Genomic DNA, 22020 nt, shown 5'->3' with positions numbered 1-22020 from the left:
GCAGAAAAGGACTGCCCCTGCCATGGTCAAACACACCCTCCCCCCAGCTACTGTGAGTGAAATTAACAAGGATGCCAGAAACCACTCCTAACCCCGGGGGGGCTGAACCGCTCAGCAAACAGCTGAGTTTAAACTATTCTTATGCAGGGGGCAGGCTTCTCCCTCCCTCAGGCAGTCTCCTTTTCTTACAGGTCCTCCATACCCACCCGTACTGGCTTACTTTCACCTCTGAGGGGAGAGTGCTGCCCATTGACTCCCAGGATCTCGATCCCTTTTCTTTAGGGGTGGCTTGCTTGAGACCAGCTCAATGGAGTGAATTCTGAAATCCTAGTGTTACTGGAATTCTCATGCCAGGAAGCAGATGTCCCAGGGATTTTCATCAGCTCAGCAAACTATTAAGCATGAAATGAATGATGTGTCGGGGCCTGTGAAACTTTTACAGCACCAGGTCGGGGGACCCACAGACTTGCCTGTGTGCGTGACCTGTTATTCATCAGCAATGTAAGTGTATGTGGCACTTGAAAACAGATACAAGATGTGCAAAGCAAAAATAAGTAATTATGCCAAGAAAAAGGTTCCTGCCCAGAAGAGCTCATGTTCTGAAGGCCCAAATGGATGTAGTGTGGTGAACAAATGAAGACTGGCTGGCAGACATTTCTGGTTTGGATGAGGTTTGTGAAGGTGGCTTGCAATAGGAGAGTGAAGGCACTTGGCTGAACAATAATTGGGAGACCTGTCCAAGTGAAGGATGCAGCACAGAAGAGGGTGTGAAGATGGAAGTGGGAGGAGACAGGGGGAGCAGTAAACACAAAGGCTTGAAAAGAATATAGGAGAACATTAAGTGTCTACACTAGTTCTCTACTGTCCTCTGCCATAACTATCAGGCTAGTGTGGCACTAGTGAACTGCTGCACTTAGAGATAGAGAGATAAAAGTGGGTGCTAGCAGAAGAAATTGGGAATGCCTTTACAAGAAAAAAAATCACTCTGTATAATGCAGGTCTTCCAAGCTGCGTCCTGCGACACTCTCTAGAACTAATGGCTGCTTCAAACAAACTGGAACTGTGTATGTAATATATATACTTTGTGAACCTAGATTAAAAAAATACAGATATGGAGGCAAAAAGGGACTTTCTTTTGGATAGGAAGAGACAGGAAGATACACCTTGATATACATCAACGTCTTGGCAGATTTCTAGCAGAGGAAAAAAAATCCCATGAGCAATTAGGCTGGAAAAAGGGTGGGAAATGCCTCCAACTCTGCTCACTTGAGTCCTGTCTCCCCTCCACCCGCCTATGTGATCCTGCCGTGAGTTCTGAATAGGTGATACCTTATTCTGTGTCCTGGTAGGTTGCGTTCATGTAAGATCTTCCCCCGTTCTTGAAGATTCCCTCCCTTATTCATTTCCTCACACACTCACATTCTTGAGGCCTGTCATGATATAATTCCCCACTCGGAACCTTAGCATCCAAAAGATGGGGTGCCAGCATGAATTCCTCTAAGCTCAATTACCAGCTTAGAACCTGTAGTGCTGCCACCAACCAGGAATTCCAGTGCCTGGTACACTCTGGTCCCCCCAAAACCTTGCCTGGGGACCCCCAAGACCCAGTCCCTCTGAATCTTAACACCAGGATGTCATAAATAGATAGCTAAGGGTTAATGTCTCTTTCACCTGGAAAGGAGTAACCTGAAACACCTGACCAGAGGACCAATCAGGAAACAAGACTTTTTCAAATCTGGGTGGAGGGAAATTTGTGTGTGAGTCCTTTCTTCTTGTTTTCTGCCTGTACTCTCTCTCGGCTATGAGAGGATTTTTGTCTCCTGCTTTTCTAATCTTCTGTTTCCCAGTTGTAAGTACAAAAGATCAGATAGTGATTTATATGGTTTTTATTTTGTATTTACATGTGTGTACTTGCTGGAGTGGTTTGAATTGTGTTCTTTTGAATAAGGCTGTTTATTCATTTTTCTTTTAAGCAATTGACCCTGTATTTGTCACCTTAATACAGAGAGACCATTTTTATGTACTTTTTCTTTCTTTTTATATAAAGCTCTCTTTTTAAGACCTGTTGGAGTTTTTCTTTAGTGGGGAACTCCAGGGAATTGAGTCTGTAGCTCACCAGGGAATTGGTGGGAGGAAGAAGTCAGGGGGAAATCTGTGTGTGTTAGATTTACTAGCCTGACTTTGCATTCCCTCTGGGTGAAGTAGGGGGGTGGGGGAAGAGCTTGGCTCTCTTTTGGTGCTTGTGTTTTCCAGGACTGGAAATAGAGAGGGTGGTATCCCTCTGTTCAGATTCACGGAGCTTGCTTCTGTGTATCTCTCCAGGAACCCATGGAGGGAACACCCGGAAGGGAGAAGGGAATGGAAATGGTTTATTCCCCTTTGTTGTGAGACTCAAGAAATTTGGGTCATGGGGTCCCCAGGGAAGGGTTTTTTGGGGGGACCAGAGTGCCCCAAAACACTCTAATTTTTTGGGTGGTGGCAGCTTTACCAGGTCCAAGCTGGTAACTAAGCTTGGAGGTTTTCATGCTAACCCCCATATTTTGGACGCTAAGGTCCAAATCTGGGAATAGGTTATGACACAGGAAAGTAAACCCTTTCCCTCACCGTTGCCTCTCCTGGGCTTTCCCTCCCTGGGTTACCCTGGAAGATTACTGCGATTCAAACTCCCTGAATCTCAAAACGGAGAGGAAAATCCATCTTCCTCCCTCCTTCTCTCTCCCCCTTCCAGACTCTCCGTGAGAGAGAAAGTAATTCTAACGCCGAGAGAAATTAACCTTTCTCTCCCTCTTCCCTCCTTTCTCCCCACCAATTCCCTGGTGGATCCAGACCCAGTCCCGTGGGGTCTCACCAGAATAAAAAAACCAATCAGGTTCTTAAACAAGAAAAGCTTTTAATTAAAGAAAGAAAAAACAGTAAAAATTAACTTTGTAAATTTAAGATGGAATATGTTACAGGGTCTTTCACTATAGACACTGGGAATACCCTCCCAGCCTAAGTATACAAGTACAAATTAAAATCCTTTCAGCAAAATACAAATTTGAACTCCTTCCAGCCAATTGCACATTTGCAAATAAAGAAAACAAACATAAGCCTAACTCGCCTTATCACCTAGTACTTACTATTTTGAATCTATAAGAACCTGTATCAGGGAGATTGGAGAGAAACCTGGTTGCACGTCTGGTCACTCTCAGAACCCAGAGAGAACAACAACCAAAATCTAACAAAAACTTCCCTCCCTCAAGATTTGAAAGTATCCTGTCCCCTGATTGGTCTTCTGGTCAGGTGACAGCCAGGCTCACTGATTTTGTTAACCCTTTACAGGCAAAAGAGATGAAGTACTTCTGTTCTATTAACTCTTACTTATCTGTTTATGACAAGGCCATATATCATGGCCACCATCCTCACAGCTAAGGATTTGACTGGATTCGTTTGAGAGCACATCCGTGGATTCCATTTAATAATTAGTATGAATTAGCTAGAGGCGTCACTGGTGAGAAACAAGATATCTCTCTGGGCTGAGCTCCTGTTATCTGTGTGGTTCCCTCTGAGACTCATTTTGTTTTTAATAAGACTTGGAATCCTATTCATGGAGCTAATGTATGATGCTGATCTACATAATGAGCCTTTTTGACAATCTGGGCACATTTGGGAACAATTCAGTAAGCATATGAAGTCCTTTAGCCAGAACTGTTCATTCTGAGCTGATTCAGAAAGATGCCAAAATTGGGCAGAAATGACAGAAGATGGGAGCTAGATAGGTTGAGAACAGGGATTTTTTTTCTTTTTTCTTTTTCTCTCAAACTGGCTTAAAATCTGCTTCATAATTTCATACTTTGAAATATTAGTGTGTGACAAAATGGGGTGGACAGAACCCTGCATATATAGCCTACAGAGAGGTGAGAACTCCTGCTTTTTCTCATTAATAGGCAACAGGAAAGAACACAGGTTGTACCTTAAGAGCCTTACCCAAAGCCATTGAAGTCAATGGAAAGACTTAGTGGATTTTGAATCAGGCCCTATAACATAAAAGACATAAGCATTCGGATCCTTTTTCTGTAAGGTGTGAATGGTTGTTAGCAATTAGATCAGTGGTGGTCAACCTGTGGCCCGCGAGCTGCACACAGCCCGTGGGGGTAATTCACGACCCACCAGCAGGACAGTTTGTTTACGTTGACCATTCGCAGGCACTGAGAGCTGTGGGCAGCCGTGCCTGCGGACGGTCAATGTAAACAAACTGTCCTGTGGCCCGGCAGCAGATTACCCTGATGGGCCGCAGGTTGCCCACCACTGAATTAGATCCTTGTTAATGTGAGTGCTCCAAAGAGGCTTCTGTTGTTTTGTCAGATGTGAATGCTGCTGTGCTTTGCAGTTAAAAATTAAGAGGCTATAGTTATATAGTTTGTGATTTGCATTTGCACTCAGAATTTGCTGGAGTAGCGTGAGGTGGGGCAAGATAGAGTAGTGCAGTTAACCCTGTACTGTGGATTTTGTTTGTGCATTTCCCACCACTGTATAAAATGGAAATGCAGCCAACCTCCTTTCTTACTGCATGGTTCTATTCCCAACTCTTGTTTCTGACATGCTGTTTGACTTTGGCCAAGTCAGTTAGGCCAACATTTTCAAATGTGTGTGCTTAAATTAGGCACTTAAAAAGGTGGTCTCCTTTTAAGAGGTGTTGAGCATGTGTAGCTCTCATTGACATTGATGGAAGTTGAGAGTGCTTAGCAGCTCTGAAACTCAGGTTGTTTATTTAGGTGCTTAGCTTTAGGCGAACATTTTCAAACTTGTAGTGGCAGAGATTGGGAAAGATCCCAGACATCCAGGGTCAGGGGTCTACTCTGTTCACTAGAGCCCTGCAAATCGGCGGATATCCGCTTTATATCGGCGGATAATCACTTTATATTGGTGGATCGTTTTTGCAGATTGGCTGCGGATACAAATTTTGTATCCGCGCAGGGCTCTACTGATCACTTATGTAATGGTCAGTGTAAAGGCAGAAGCTTACAGTCACTGATCACTGACCTTTACTGGTATAGTTGTTTCTTTGACTGAGAAAATGTTAAACCTATTTCAAGGTAATTGTTGAATAAGGAATTGGCATATTGGATCAGTTCATAGACTGATAGACTTCAGTGTCAGAAGGGATCATTATGATCGTCTAGTCTGACCTCCTGCACAACACAGGCCACAGAATCTCACCCACCCACTCCTGTCTGAGTTGTTGAAGTCCTCAAATCGTGGTTTAAAGACTTCAAGGTGCAGAGAATCCTCCAGCAAGTGACCCATGCCCCATGCTGCAGAGGAAAGAGAAACCCCCCCAGGGCCTCTGCCAATCTGCCCTGGAGGAAAATTCCTTCCCAATCCCAAATATGGTGATCAGCTAAACCCTGAGCATGTGGGCAAGACTCACCAGTCAGACACCCAGGAAAGAATTCTCTGTAGTAACTCAGATCCCACCCCATCTAACATCCCATCACAGGCCATTGGGCATATTTACTACTAATAGTCAAAAATTAATTAATTGCCAAAATTAGGCAGTTCAGTGCTTCATCTAGTGCAGCGGACTTTCTCCTATAGAGGAAAGTATCATATGCTTCTGAGGGAAGGTGCTTGAGTCCCCACAATGGACAAATGTGGAATGACCTGCCTATTACCATCCTCAGTCCGCTAGTGTGTGATGTAAGAACATAAGACTGGCCATACTGGGTCAGAACAATGGTTCTTCTAGCCTAGTATACAACTAATGACAGTGGCCAAGCATGAAGGTTTATATTTCTTCGTTTCTTAGCTTGCTAATAATGTAACCATGAATGTTCTCTTTACCCGTATAAACATATAATCCTTTTTAGACTCCTAATATCTATGATATCTTGTGGCAGTGTGTTCCACAGGCTACGTGTTGTGTGAGAAGCTTTTCTTTTTATCAGTTTTAAATGCATTGCCTTTCAGTTTCATTGAATGTCCCTGTCATGAGTCAGGTAGTGGTTGACTTTGCATACTTTCAATTCTGGCTTGGGTTTTGATTGTCCCCCAGGCTGCATTATGCCTGGTAGTGAAGTTGTAATGTTTTTGGAAGCTGTACATGTTTGCTATTAAGAGCTATTCACTTTTGCGTTTATCTAAATATTTTCCTGGCATATAGTGCTTTGTAGTACGTTGTCAGTCCCTGTCCTGTTTCCATTTTTTATTTGTGAAGGATCTCTGGAGACTGGAAACTGAAAGGATATAGAACACATTGTGTATTAACTAGAAGCTACAGCCATACTGTTTTGTGCGGTGAATTCAGCTAGAGTTTGCAAGCTATGCAGAATCTGCTCTGGTCGATACCTGGATAGTGCAAAGTATTACCAACAATGGTTGGTTCAGTTCCCGCCTAAGTCAGTGCCCCAGGAAGATATGAGGGGACCTTTTACTGCAGCAGGTGTTGTGCTTTGGAGTAAATATAACACAGATGTTCTGACCATTTCTTGTTTAGAAATATCTCATTGCTGTTTTCACAGGGGCAGAGGCATACAAACCATGTGACCTGGCTATATTCCATTTCAGGTCACTACATTCTTCATACAGGTGCAGTTTCATTTGGATATAGTAATTGCCTTCATTTCTCATCCCAAATAGGTGGTTGTGTTTCAGTGGCGTATGAAGAGACTCTTGCAAGTAGTTCGTAACATACATCAGTTTTATTTTCTTAAGAGCTTTCAGATCCTTTGTGATAAATGCACAATGTAAATGCAAGCTTTTGATGTTAGGAGAGAGACCTTTAAAATAATTAGAACGACGCCTGCTAGTAACACTATAGCTAAAGCTCTGTCAGCTTTTCCATTTATAACCCCAGGTTTTCAGGGGATTAAAACTCAGCCCTCCAAATACAGCAGTAATTTGATAAAGGAAAATCGTAGGCTCTGAAGAGGTTTTTCGTTTCCTGAACAAAATTGGGAAGGGCAGTGTGGTGAGAGAGTGGAATGTCAAGTCTCTTACAAAACTTGAATTAAGCATGTATGTGCATCCCTCTATGTGCAGTGTGGATTGGGGGCAGGGTGCATTATTGGCTGGAGATGCTTTCGAGTTTTTTTTGTTTTTAAACATAACATTCTTTCATGCAGGACAGGAATGCCCAGCCCGGGCCTGTATCACAATAGTGAAAGCCATATAATAGTTTCTTACTCTGTTATTAATAACTTAGGTTTATGTAGTGCCGTTTTATCCTGAGAGATCCAAAAGTCCTTTGCAGATTTACCTACTGTACAACTATATGTAGGAATCATTTCACCTTCTGCTGAAAGGCAGCCATCTCTGGGGGAAAATGTGGCAGGTGTTTCACAGCAACACGTCCTGGCACTTGAGGATGGGAAATACAGAAGAACATTGTGTCTGGTTGAAACCACAGAGTGAATTTAGGCTGGCAGACCATAATTACTCAAGCTGGAATTTGACTAGGACGCTGTGGTTCCCAGTCCTTTCCTTTCAAAAGTGGGAGCTTCTGTGTCTACAAATAGTTAGAATTTAATTTTTTAATCTCTTTATTAAGCATGTCCAGCAACTCCCCGTCCTGTGGTGGCATGAGGGTGTGCAGTTGTCCAGCACAGTTGAGAAAGGAAGAGGATAGATAATAAGACAGAAACTATCATATTACTTCTATGTAAATCCATGCTACACCCACATCTTGAATACTGCATGCAGATCTGGTCACTCTGTCTCCAAAAAGATCTACTGGAATTGGAAAAGGTACTGAAAAGGACAACAAAAATGATTAGGGGTATGAAACAGCTTCCATATGAGGAGAGCTTAATAAGACTAGGACTTTTCAGCTTGGAAAAGAGACAACTAAAGGTGTCTGGTGACTGGTGTGGAGAATGTAAATAAGGAAGTGTTATTTACTCCTCATAACACAAGCAGTAGGGGTCACCAAATGAAATTAATAGGCAACAGATTTAAAACAAACAAAAGGAATTATTTCTTCGCACAACACACAGTCAGCCTGTGGAACTGTTTGCCAGAAGATGTTGTGAAGGCCAAGACTATAACAGTGTTCATAAAAGAACTGGATAAGTTCATGGAGAATAGGCCAGCTTCTGGCAAAGACAGACTTAAAGGCAAGGGAAATGAGAGGCTATGAAATCAACAACTCCTTCGGAGCAGATTTATCTGCTGTCTAGAAATCAGCAAATTTAGGAATGATTTTATGAATAAGTAGCATCAACCTCAAATTAAATCCAGAGTTTCCTCATGGGACTTTCAAGTCAGGCTCCGACTGGAGGTGTACTGTACAAAGGGATACATATATGGTATGCCCCATCATGTATAACATGAAGGCTCGGTTTGTGAGCAGAATTAACTGTCCTGAACTTCCACTGGCTTCACCATTCAGTGCCATTCCAGCTCAGGCTAGGAACAAAACTATCACCACCAGAGAACAAGGTTTTATATGTAAAGGGGATTGTGTTCTTTCTCTGCAGACAGCAATACATTGCTTATCTCCTAATGCTGCTCTGGTGTGTAAGTTCAGACTGAGAGTAATGAGATCCAAACCACCCACTGCTTTCCCCTGTGGTTTCCAGCAAATGGGATCATGAAGAAATTGGGTTTTTTTTCCACTCAAATATTAAATTTTTAATGACCAAAAACATGCAAAATAGAACCCAGGTTGACCTTTTTGTTCCGTTTCGCTCAGCACACTTTTGACTACCTCTTGGCCGTTCCACTTGCAATCACAGACACTGAAGCAGTATTTTGTTTTGTACCACTATGCTATAGATATAGTATATATCTTTAATTATTTGTGCTTCCCCTGGACTCCTCACATTCCTGCCTGTCATTCCCAGCTGTGACCTGGTGCCATTTTGTCCATTTGTCAGCAGTGAAACTAGAATAGTAATGAATGTGCTCTTCATCACTTCTGCTGTACCCTTACAGGAGAAGATGCTTTAATGATAAGTTTAAACTTGAACCTTTGTCAGCATTTCTTTCCTTGGATCTGTGTAAAACATTATGGGCTAGATTATGCCAGACAGGCACAGGGGTGTGATTATGTTTCCAGCTTTCTGGTAGGGAAAAAGAAAAAAGCATTTCTAGCCTTTTTCCTTCACTTACTTTCTTCTGCATTGAAATTTATAACTGTCATTGCTTTGCCTTTCTAGATGTCGTTGTTTGGTACTGGTTTAGCGCTGCAGAGAGCAGTCTGAGACTAGAGTATCTTTCACCGCTTGGTTATAGTGAATAGAATTCTGGATCTTCTGCTTTAGAACGTGTGTCTGCCACTCGAGTTCTTGTAAAGGAAAGATTTGAGTAGCATTAAGGCGTACATTCTATTTTAGCCCTGCTTTTGGAAGTTAGTGTAATTGTAAACACAGGCACATTCAATAGAAAGCACCATACTCACTAAGCAGTATATTGGGGCTTTGGTACATTGCTTCTGTACCTAGTAGGTGTTTTGAAATATGAAGGCACATGCTTGTGACTGTCACCTAAGGGAGAATGCAGTGTGTGTATTGTATATATTTGTGTGTATGTATATAAAGTATTTTGCTTGGCAGATTTGTGGCTTTAGGTAGAGAACAAGGAATTAATTTGTATTTTCATTCTTTTCCCAGGCCCCCTCCATTCTCAGCTCCTTACCTGGAGTGATGGAAAACTCCTCTGTGGCATCTGCCTCCTCTGAGGCAGGGAGTAGCCGATCTCAGGAAATCGAAGAGCTGGAGAGGTTCATTGACAGCTACGTCCTTGAGTACCAAGTCCAAGGTTTGCTGACCGACAAAACGGAAGGGGATGGGGAGAGTGAGAAAACGCAGTCCAACATCTCGCAGGTTAGTGCAACTGGACATGAGGACTTAAACCAAGATGCGGGGTCACCATGAAATGGTGCCCTGCTCTCTAGTAGATGGGATGTCAGGTTTGGATACATATTATGTGCGTTTAGCTAAGCAGGCATCTACAGATCTTGGCAGTGAAGGGTTTGGGGGATAGTACAGTGACAGATTTTTGATCTGTCTGCTCTGATCCTTGAGGTGGCTAGTAAAGATCTTTTGTCAATTACATTCTTCAGCAGATGTTCTCAAAATAGACCTAATGTTTTAGCTTCAGTTGAAACACCTCTGAGTTTCCATTTGAAGAGAAATTTTGTCTTCTCATAAATATCAGGTCACAAAGAGCTGGAGTTTCTACTCTGGTGAACTGGGGCTGGGAATTGCTGCTTCTACTGGTGGGAGGAAAAAGGAAATCTGTGCGCAGGGAAGGTAGAGTGGAGAGCTGGCTTGTGTGACTCTGCTCAGCAATCTGCTGCTCTGATTGAGTTGTTAGGAAGGAGTGGTTGTTTTGTACTGCAAGTGGCTGCTCTGTTAGATTACAGAGGGGGGCCAAGAGAGCGATACTTCTGCAAGGAAGAGAAAAGTCCCTTGTGAGTGCTTATAGCTCTGTGCAATGCACCACTAGCAAAAACACAGCGGCCCAGGCCCCAGATGGATTGTCTTGTCTTGACCAGTCTGAGTGGGATTTGTTTTAGTAACACTGACTGAGGGATATTAAGCTTGGCAGAGGTGCTGACTTTCTATTGTGCTGGGGGGTGCTTGGCCCCCGCTCTGTCACAGACCGTGTCCCTACTCCACCTCTTCCCCCAAAGCCCAACCCCCGCCCTGCCTCTTCCTGCCCCTGTTTCACCCTCACCCCGCCTCTTCCTTTCCCACCCTGTTCTGCCCCCTCCCCGAAGCATGCCCTACCTTCGCTCCTTCCCCTTTCTCCCCGTGCCTCCTGCATCACGGCAGGTGGGAGGAGCTGAGGGGGAGGAGCTGATTGGGGGGCTGCCAGCAACCCACCATTTTTTTTCCAGCCCCGGAGCACCCACGGAGTCAGTGCCTTTGAGGCGTGGTGATGTGTTGAGCAATTGAGAAGTGTTTGTTCGAACCTAAAGACCTGTGCTGCATTGATTCTAAGGGTAGTGTCCACTGACATTTGGGACCACACTGGTTCATTATCAAACATAGCACATGGCCCAGAAACCCCCATAAATGGATGCGTATGGCTGCTACTCATTCAGGGACCTGAGATCTTATTGCAATATTGCCATTTTTTGCTAAGACACCTAATATATTTCTGGTTTGGAGGGGTGCAAAGGCCCAGGAGAGAGAGGGATTGTCTAAGGGAGGGGTGGTTTGAGGTTGTCAGTGGAAGGGATACAGCTAGAAATAATACTAGAAAGTTACACACTAGGGATGCAACTTTTAAAATGGACAATTTGGGCTGAATGTCATAAAACCGAGAGCTGTCTCCTGAGCAAAATTATTGGTTTGTATTGCAGTGTTACTCTGTGCTAAGTGCATTCCGAACATGTAAAATGGCAGAGATACGTTTGAGAGGAAGGATGGTCCATGGTTAGGGCCCTAAACTAGGCCTGGGTTCAAGTCCCTGCTGTGTCACAGGCTCCCTGTATGGCCTTGGGCAAATCACTTTCTGTGTCTCAGTTCCCCATCTGTACAACAGGAACAGTAACACTTCCCTGCCTCACAGGGATGTTGTGTGGATAAATACATTGAAGATTGTGAGGCTTTCAGATGCTCAGGTGAGAGGACCCATGTAAGTACTTAAGACAGTATACAGATACAGTCCCTGTCGCAAAGACCATATCTTTAACTATTGGTACTGCCATCAGTAGTCATTTAAAACTGAAAATGGATTTAAGCATCCAATTTCAGACCTAGGTTTGGATCTGGATATTGAATATACCAAGGTCAGGGTGTATTTGGGTCCGTCTGTTTGTTACAATCATTATTTTTGTATTTCAGTAGTTCCTAGGAGCCCCCTTCATGGACCTGGACCCCATTGTGCTAGGTGCTGTACAGACACAGAGCAAAAAGTCTGTGTGCCAAAGATGATTTGTTTAAAAATAATTATTTTGGATGTATGAGAGAGTGTACTGTCGGGAAGAATCCCACCCTGGCAGAGGGATGGAATACAAGACCCATTCCAACCTTTAACTGCTCTGATTTCTATGAGCCTTCCAGTCACCATAGAAAGACTTGGTCTTGTGATTCCGCTCTCTGTGCATTTGTTTGCTTCCATGGTTGCCTTTTATTGCTGTAGCTTCTGTTTAGGTTTTCTCCTGTGCCTGAGGCAATGGTGGCTAGTCACACCAAAATCCAAAGTGCAGTAGGCGTCAGGCAGGGTCTGATGAAAGGGCTTTGTTCTGGTGATGTGTCCATGCCTCTCACAGTAAGGCCACTAGAAGTCCTGAATCACCAGGGGACCAATCTTATTTAACATTTTCATTCATGGCTTTGGCATGAAAAGGGGGAGTGTGCTAATAAAATGTGCAGATAATACAGAGGTGGGAAGTATTGCCAATATGGAGAAGGACTGGAATATCATACAAGAAGATCTGGAGGACCTTGAAAACTGGAGTAATAGAAATGGGATAAAATTTAATAATGCAAAGTCCAAGGTCATGCACTTAAGGACTAACAACCAGAATTTTTGCTATAAGCTGGGAGCATATTAGTTGGAAGTGATGGAGGAGGAGAAAGACCTTGGTGTATTGGTCAATCACAGGATATCTCTGAGTTGCCAATATGATGCTCCCCTGAAAACGGCTAATGCACTCCTGAGAGGCATCAGGCGAGGTATTTCCAGTAGAGAGAGGGATGTGTTATTACCATTATACAAGGCATCATCTGGAATATTGTGTGCAGTTTTGGTCTCCATGTTTAAGAAAGATGAATTCAAACTGGAACAGGTGCAGAGAAGGGCTACTAGGATGATCAGAGAAATGGAAAACCTATCTTATGAGAGGAGACTAAAGGAACTTGGCATGTTTAGCCTAACCAAACGAAGGCTGAGGGGAGATATGATTGCTCTGTATAAACACATCAGAAGGATAAATACCAAGGAGGGAGAGAAGTTATTTAAGCTAAGTGCCAATGTTGACACGAGAACAAATGGATATAAATTGGCCATCAACAAGTGTAGGCTTGAAATTAGATGTAGGTTTCTAATCATTGAAGGAGTAAATTTCTGGAACAGCTTTCGACAGGAAGCAGTGGGGGCAAAAATCCTAACTGGCTTCAGGACTGAGCTTGATAAGTTTTTATGGAGGGGATAGTGTGATGAGACTGCTTACAATGGCCTGTGGCCCATCGGCGACTGCTAGTAGTGAATATCCCCATTGCCTGGAGATGGGGAGGGCTCTGAGTTACTACAGGGAATTCTTTCCCAGGTGTCTGGCTGGTAGGTCTTGCCAACATGCTCATGATCTAGCTGCTCACCATATTTGGGATTAGGAAGGAATTTTCCCTCAGGTGAGATTCGCAGAGACCAGGGTGGGTTTTTGCCTATGGGCACAGGTCACTTCCAGGTTTAAACTCATGTAAATGGTGGACTCTGTATTTTGAAGTATTTTAATCTTGGTTTGAGGACTTCAGTAACTCAGACAGATGTTTTGGGTCGATTACAGTAGTGAGTGGGTGAGGTTCTGTGGCCTGCGATGTGCAGGAGGTCAGACTAGGTAATCACAATGGTCCTTTCTGGCATTAAAGTCTGGGTCTGTGTTTTCCACTTCTTCAAGGAATATGCAGGCTTCCCATCCTGGTGGAGGTTCAGGAAGCAATTTAGTAACATATTGGAAGTTGTAGTTCCGTTTGCCAACTTGTCACACAGGAATTGTCTGCGTAGGTAGTGAAGAGACAGTGAAAGCAATGATTGTGCTGCTGCATATTATAGGAGTGGCTGCTTCTTTTTCCCTCTTGCAGTGGCATGATCTTGGAAGTCAAATGGCTTTCAAACACCAAGAAAAAGACAACTCTGTCTCATTCAACGTGGAAGTGCCTTGTAAAGAGCCCTGCCGTGGTGACAGCTCAGAGAGACTTGCTTCCCTTTGTGACTGATGTTGGATCATGAATGAATAACACCAAGGGTCCATGCAATGGGAGGTGCATTGGCATTTCCCTGCTCAGAATGCAATGCAGAGAGCAGGCATGGCAGAGCTGCTCTAGAGACTTCCTTCCACCCCTAATCTGCCCCAGAGAGTTGGGTTGGGTTGGGCTGGGAGTTGGTCACTTTGGTAACTATGGTTTCAAAGGGGAACACAGGATTGGTTAGATTCTGCGTCTTGTTCTGCTTTTACATGGTGTCTATCACGATATATTTTGGGTGAAGATATACGCAGAAACCAAGCCAGTGACAGGAGATGTAGGCCCAGTGGCTCAGAAGGAAGCAGCTGTTCTGTCAACAGGAAAAATTGGGGAGAATGAGGGCTGACGTACCAAAATAACCCAACGTGAACTGACCTGACTAGAAAGACCTTGATGACTGCTATAGAGGGACTCGGGCAAATGTGTCCAGGGAGACAATTCCATAGAAAGGAGGTGGTCTGTGAACTGAGAAGGCCTCACCAGATGTGCTCAAGAACCATTATGAAGGATAGGATTGTGAATTGATTCTGTGTTGTAGCAAGCAGCGAAAGGAGGTTGGGGAGAATAGGGGCATGAATTCCCTCCCTGTGTCCTGTCACCGTTTCACTTATGAAACAATATCCAATAAGCGCCAGCCGTGGTTCTGAACGAGTTTTTAATAATGGACGGGATAATGGGCTCAGATCTCCACAAGTTTCCTGGATGGAACTGGATCATTTCCTTTGCCCAGAGATTCAGTGTAAAGGATTTGTCCATAGCACTTTTTAGCCACAAAACTCTTAATGGCTCATTAAACCACCCAACAGGCTCCACTGTGTTATATAGGCAGCATCTGTAGATGAGGAAGGAGAGAAGCAGAATGGGGCTATGGGCAAGCTCCGGGAGAATGACTGAGTACTTGGGAGCCTGAGGAGGAAGATTCTTCTATTGACTTAGCTACTGCCTCTTGAGGGGGTGGATTTACTGTAGTGATGGAAAAAACCCTTCCATCACTGTAGCAAGTGTCTACACTACTGTGGCATACCTGCAGCGTGGCAGCTGTAGTGTTTGTAGTGCAGACATAGCCTTAATCTATATCGTTGGGCAAATCACTCGTATTCTCTGTGTCTCAATTCTCGATGAGTATAATAATATTTCCCTTTCCAACAGAGGTGTTGTGAGGATAAATTTGTTCACTGACATGTCTGAAGTGCTCTGATAGTACAGTGATGGAGGATATTTACTATAAGTACCTAGAAAAAGGAGGAGGTGTTAAATACTACTGTGTATCGCAAATTGGCTATAGTCTCCATTTCCTTACTCTAGCCCTGGGAGTCCTACAGCAAAGGCATTTCTGCCAGTGGGGCACTTGGGATACTCCTCCAGTCAGAAGAAAACAAGAGAGAATATAGTGAGAGTAAAGTAAATGTAACTTCTGCTTAATTTGTGCCAGGGCTGAGCCCCAGCACCTCTAGGCTTGGCAGTTGGTAGCCTCAGCACCTCTGGGCTTGCTGCATCTGTTATGAATGTAAAAAAAATTGCTTGAGACCCAGCAGTATGCCACTTGCAGCTGTTAATATAACACAATAGCTGTCCCATAAAGGTATTCGTTCCAGGGCTGTTGTTCCTATGCCCAAGACTGCTAAGGGAATACACGCATAATTCCAGCAGAAGGTTTTCCAGTACAACAGTAACAAGACTTCACTGAAGAGTTGAACAGCCCTTAATAAATAAGCACAGGCACAGTTATGGTCAATTATAATAACCCTCCTAAAATGTTGACCTAATGTTGCCATTGCCAGAAGGGTGAGATCTTATTTACAGGTCACTTTTGAAGTGACTGCTTCTCATATTGGCCCTTCTTCATGTTTTGTGGCCTCATCCTCATCGGTCCTTGAATGGTCAGATTAATTCCTGTTTCTGCTTGTGTGGAATTCACTTACTATTTGCTTTGTGCGTCAGCCTCTGTGATGTCATCAGCAGAGTAAATAGCTCTAGAATAGCATTTACCTCAAGTTGGAGCAGCAGAGAGAGCTCCGTAATGAGGCAGGGTGAAAATTTTCCATCCTGACTGTGCTTTTTTAATGGAAAATTGGGTTTTTCATAAAACGTGTCTGCTCGCAGCAGAAGACGCTAGGTTTTCTTTGGCAAACCAAATGCTCCAAAACTGAAGTACTTTGGTTTGGATATCATGCTGTGGTGCCTCTTGGGAAATCATAGTTCAGTTTCCTAATGTTCATCTTATCCCCTATGGGTTGGTCTCCCCACATGGACTACCTCTTTTATGATGTGCTACTGCAAGAAACTCCCTGGGGCCAATCATCTCTCACCATGAGGGGAGACCATTGTTCATCATGGGAGATGTAGTCCAACCAAGTAGCTTGGCCTGTAGAGAAGAATGGGAGAACAAGGCACTGCAGCAGCATTTTTTGATCAAAATATTTAAAATTTCAGCTGAAATATTCTGATTTTATTTTTTTTTTTTTTGCTGAAAAATCAACTTTTTCGTGGAAAATTTCTTCTCTCCTCCCCCCCCCCATTTTTGGCAAAATATTTTTCATGAAAGAAGTGTATTTTCTGATCAGCAGTGCCTTTTGTGAACAGTCCCTCTTGCAAAACATGAACACATCAGTATTGTAGAGTTTCATTGGCTTCCAAGAACAGTCTGATGATGTTTTGCTAGACTCAGGGGATTGATTCGACAGTTTTCCCTACTTAGCTATTATTTTACACAATGCTTTTCTATCCTTTTTGCAGTGGACAGCGGATTGTAGTGAGCAGCTGGATGACAGCTGTTCCTCGTCGAGAGGGAAAGGCTTACCGCCTCACGAACACAATCAGGTAGGGGACGTGCTTAGCTCTTCCTGTCAAAGCTCTTGCTCTTTTATCTCAGGGTCACTGAGCCTTGGAGTTGTCGGCATTCACTTTCCTAGAGTAAGAGATGATTCTTGGAGTCTGCGGTGACTCCACAGTTAAGGAGGAGGAATAGCAATGGAAGCAGATAGTGAGAATTGAGTATGGAGGTTCCCAGATCCTTGGAAGAAGAGCTTTTGGGCTATAATGACTTAGCTAGTGTCCTGGCCTCCTATCTCCTTTGACCACTGTACCTCCCTTAGCACTCGTACAGGAGCTGTACTGTACCACTTGGTCATTGTTGATTGGTGTATTATCAGGCTTGAAATGAAGCTTTAGACTTTGAGTTCTGAATCCTAGGAACTAGATATGGGAAAGACCTATTGAATCATCTAGTCCATCCAGTAGCAAGGGGAGATTGTTTGTTTGGTGTGTAGGTGTGGGTGGAGTAGGAGGCATGGATTTAATTTCCTATCACTATCCAGTCTGAAATTCGGTTTCATCCCTCTTCTCCAGTTAAGGCTGCCGGAAACCTTATCTTTTCACCCACCATGTAAATAGTCTATCAGGAAAAGCCGACCTTTCTTCTCCTAGCAAAAACCACTGTCAACGGAAAAGCTCCTCCCTCGAAGACAGCCCATTTTGAACAGAAATAGCTTCGAGGGTGCTGTTGTTTTCTGGAGAGCTTTTTAAGAAAAGCCCTGTGAGACTGCAACTCACAGTGTCAAAGTTAGGTTGAATATGTGAACTAAAATTCAGGTCTGGGAGTCGTGTGAATGGCATGTGAAAGTATGTGCCTGCTGATATGTTTACTGCAATGTAGGGATCATGTTACTAGCGAGAAAGAAGAGAAGGAGTTAAATATCCATGTGGGCGAAGTATGATTGTGGAGGGTAGATCACAAACCCATCATAGCCATGTGTGGTAAAGTAGAAGCACTAGTGAAAGCAGAGTGCAAGGTGAAATCTGTGCATACAGTGAACAGTATGGTAAAGTACCATACTTGTGCACACATGGTTTCCTTGCCTATGATTTTCCTTCCTTGCTTATGTGAGAAGGCCCAAGAGTGAGACAGAAGAGTTTAATAAGTAGCTCCAGAGACAGCATGTCCCACTGGCCAGGGCTAAACTACCCTTCTGAAGCAAAATGTTGCAGCACTGGAAGTAGCAGCATTCTTTCTCTTCTGGCATACGGATAAATAAACACACCCATCTCCTGCTGGCAGTTCCCCATGTGCATCACTCATCACCAGCCCAAACAGAAAAGCAGGTTGTCTCGGAAACATGGGATCTGTTGTGGGACTGAAGCATTTTACAAACGGTACGATGTAAAATGAGCTTGGAGCGTGAATTGCATGAACAAAGAGCCTAGAAAATAAGAGCTGAAGTTGAATTCAAAATTAAAAAAAAAAAAGAATTCTCCAACATCAGCCAATTCCGTATAAGCCACTAGTTCCCAAACTGTGCTCAACAGGGCACTGGGGGGTGATTCTCTGGTTACTGTCTGGTGATGTGGTGGTGGCTCTTTTCAGCTCTTTCTACAGGTATTCGAGCTGTGAACAAGGAGGAACTAACCAAGCTGTATCCATTAGGGGCTAGAAGAAGTGGGAACAGAGCCACTCTGTGCTGTTATTTAGACAGAAAGATGTGTGGCAGCTGGGAAACCTATTCGGGGGAAGAGTATGAGAAGCATGTGCATAGGGTGACAGCAGACCATTGTCAGCAATCCTGTGCAGGAAGGAGAAGAGTTGGTAGAGGGAGAGAAAATGGAGCAAAGTAAAACCTTCTTCAATCAAGACGTTTTACTGAATTGAAGACAGTTAAAGGGACACTTCCATGTGGACACTTTCATGACCCTTTAACTGTCATGTGCACAGGTTTGTAATCACCATTTGGGTTTTGCACAGTTGCCAGTGAAGGGGTAGGTGCTGGAGGCCTGTATGAATGGGACAAATCTCAGTAACAAGCCATGGTCAGTGCTATGAGAAAGCTTGAGACACCCTGCTCCAACCGTAACCTGTGCATGAAACTGTGTGTTGAGCACTGCACTGAGATGCAGAACTATTTCCATTCCATGTCCCTGTCTTGTCGCTTCTTCCTCCCAAACAGATCTGTATGATCGAGCCTTCCCTCTGTGTCCACAGTGCTATAACCGTCTCCAACAGCCCTCATTGTCACCTGTCCTCGGGATGGAAATTCTCATTTACATTCAGTTCTGGTGCTTGGATTATCTGGGGATGATGGATGTTCTAGGAAAGCCTAAGAAAAATAGATGCGCAAACCTACGTAAGATAAAACCCTGTCCCAAAGAGCTTTGTGATGAATAGCCCCACGCCAGTGAGGAAGGAGTTAGAGTGGTCCCTCGAAAGGGAGGATCCCTGCTTAGTACAGGCTGGCACTTTGAAGGAGCAGGACTGCAGCTCAGAGCTCACTGGCCCCCAGAAAGTAGAGGTTGCTGACTGTAGAAACGGCTAGGGAGCGTGGCTGCATAGGACCACTCACCAATGAAAAAGGCTGGTACTTTTTCTCTTTTATTTTGTTTGGCCTAGGACTCTGCTTTTTGGTGGGCTGTAGGAGTAACTGTCTTTTTGTTTGTATTACTTTTAACTGTCCCATACAAGGGGTCAGAGACCTTGAGCAGCACAGCTGGAGGGCCTTGCCCTGGACTCCAAGACAGAAGCAGTGTCCACCCTGTCCCCAAGGGGGTGCTAGAGTATTATAGTCTACTACAAGCTTACAGTGTGAGAGGAGATACTATCAGAGACTCAGCTACAGACACTTATTAAACCCTCTGAAGGTAGTAAAGATAAATATAGATTCAATACATGGTAGCTTTGATCTGTTGCCTTCTTGACTTTGTGAAATATTCAACAGTGATTCCTTGGTAAGATTTCCGCCGTCCACTCCCCCCTTTGAATCTGCTCTGAATGCTAACTCAGCCAGCTGCTTGAAATTCTGGTTCAGGTCTTGCTGATTTCATTAAGCCTACTTGGATTGCTCAGAATATTAACAGGATACTACTTTCTTATTCAAGTGTGTCTCGGGTTGGTTTCCCAAGCAGACTGATAGCAACCGGCTTGTCTGGTTCAGCTGCTGGGCTGACATGAAGGGCTGCAGGTAGAGTGGAGTGCGGGGAGACGGAGGTCAGTATAAGAAATGCATTTCTTTTTCAAATCAGTTATCACAAAATAGCATTCATCTGTCTTGCACTTTGGCATTTTTGGGGAAAGTGCTAAAGCTTTTTGATCTCTTCCAACAGCGATTTTGTTTTGCATAAACAAATAACGTTCACATATGTCCAAGTTGTCCTTTCTCATCTGCTCTCGCTGTATTTTGGGTTCTCTCCCAGCCTGCAGCAGAGCTAATAATGACCTCTCTCACCATTCAGTTTGCTTTAAATATCAGTGACAGATTTTCCCTGGAACTGAAAAGGATCTGCACCCTATTGTTCTTCCATCCCTGTTAACAATCACCTCTTTATTACTGACTTGTCCTTAGAAAGCTCTTGGTAAGGAGTGTGCTCCACTTACAGCTGTCGGTTGTTGATTTTTTTCATATAACTTTCAACATTTTAAACAGATTCATTCTTAAAATGTTGGCTTTAAATGTGAAATACAAATCACTGTTGGAGCTGGCCAGGAAATGTTTGTTTCCACAAAAAAATGTTGATATTAACAGTGAAATTTCTCTGAAACTTTTGGAGAGGTTTGTTGAAAAGAAAAAAATCAGTTTTCTTAGGTTTTTATGGTTTTCAAAAAATCTTGTTAAAAATGGGCCTTTCCTACTGAAAATTCCATTTTGATAGAAATGCCTTTTTTTGGCTGAAAAAGCCCATTTTGAGCTAAGTATTTAGACAAGCTTTAGTTTCTGTGCAAATGTGTGTTTATAAGCTGTTTTATCCCTTGTGCTGGGTTCTTGTTAGACCTCACAAGCAAGAAGGGTCTGACCTGGTAGGAGACCTTGAAGAAAAACCGAGGGTAGTGTAAGGTGTGTTTATGCAATAGGTGGCTATCTTCCCTCTGAGTCAGTAGGAATTCAGAGCCAAATTTTCAAAGGTATTTAGGTGCCTAAAGATGCAGTGGCCTACTGGAGTTTTCAAAAATGCCATAAGCAGGTTAAAACAAAGAGGTTTCCTTGTGGCACCATAGAGACGAACAAATTTATTTGAGCATAAGCTTTCATCGGATATAACCCACTTCATCAGATGCATGGAGTGGAAAATGCAGTAAGCAGGTATAAATATACAACACATGAAAAGATGGGAGTTGCTTTACCAAGTCGGGGGGTCAGTGCTAACGAGGCCAATTCAGTTAGGGTGGATGTGGCCCATTCACAGCAGTTGACAAGAAGGGGTGAATATCAATAGAGGGAAAATTATTTTTTGTAGTGACCCAGCCACTCTCAGTCTTTATTCAGGCCTAATTTGATAGCGTCAAGTTTGCAAATTAATTCCAGTTCTGCAGTTTCTTGTTGAAGTCTGTTTTTGAAGTTTTTTTGTTGAAGGATGGTCACTTTTAAGTATAGTATCAGAGGGGTAGCTGTGTTAGTCTGGATCTGTAAAAGCAGCATAGAGTCCGACCAAGTGGGTATTCACCCACGAAAGCTCATGCTCCAAAACGTCTGTTAGTCTATAAGGTGCCACAGGATTTTTTGCTACTTTTACTTTTAAGTCTGTTATTGAGTGTCCAGGGAGATTGAAGTGCTCTCCTACTGGTTTTTGAATGTTACAATTCTTGATGTCTGATTTGTGTCCATTTATTCTTTTGCATAGAGACTGTCCAGCATTGGCCAAACCTTTCGAAAATCTGTCCCCCGGTGCTTCCGGGGTGGCAGTATACTGCTGGCGGTGCTTTTAAGAGGCCTGATTCTCCATTGCTGTGTGTCTTGTGTAACCCTTGTGCAAAATGGTTGTAAAACAGTCATTGGTGTGCATGGAGAGTTCTGAGTTGGTATCATTTTGTGCCCACTTTGCGTGCCCTCTGCACAGGTGTAAGTGACAACTCAGGGTGTACGGCAATGGCAAATCTGACCTAAGTTTCTTCCCACTTATGATTATTAAAGCGCTTAGTAACATTTTCAAGTTAACTCCTGGTGTGCTCAATCAGATAATTGCATTCTGCTTATCTAAAATTCTCCCTGCAGTTTCAGTTGAACGCAGCATTCACTTCCTGACCTAGTTTGCTATATGTTTCTGTGGTATTTGAGTGGTGATCTCCTTAAAGAGTCTGTATAGCATTTTGTGAGCCTCTGGGGTGAAAACCACTGTATCACTGTACATAAAATATCATCTTTGT

At 43.5% G+C, this 22020-nt stretch overlaps 1 protein-coding gene across 12 annotated transcripts in view; it reads left to right on the top strand.

Annotated features, from left to right (window-relative positions):
- CTIF (cap binding complex dependent translation initiation factor) overlaps window positions 1-22020 on the top strand; it is a 357428-nt gene that overhangs the window by 80386 nt on the left and 255022 nt on the right. For 10 of the 12 annotated variants that reach the window (XR_004000880.1, XR_004000881.1, XR_004000884.1 and 7 more), the window contains exons 2-3: window positions 9591-9803; window positions 16632-16715. Coding sequence is in view for 7 of the 12 variants with exons in the window: in XM_030566173.1 (XP_030422033.1) it covers window positions 9624-9803; window positions 16632-16715 (264 nt within the window). In the remaining 5 variants the exon portion in view is untranslated. The remainder of the gene's footprint in view (window positions 1-9590; window positions 9804-16631; window positions 16716-22020) is intronic. The other 2 variants (XM_030566175.1, XM_030566171.1) reach the window with 1 other exon arrangement.

The sequence above is a fragment of the Gopherus evgoodei genome, chromosome 6 (assembly GCF_007399415.2).
Source record: "Gopherus evgoodei ecotype Sinaloan lineage chromosome 6, rGopEvg1_v1.p, whole genome shotgun sequence".
Classification (NCBI taxonomy): Eukaryota; Metazoa; Chordata; order Testudines; family Testudinidae; genus Gopherus; species Gopherus evgoodei.
This window is presented reverse-complemented; position numbering and strand designations above follow the sequence as displayed.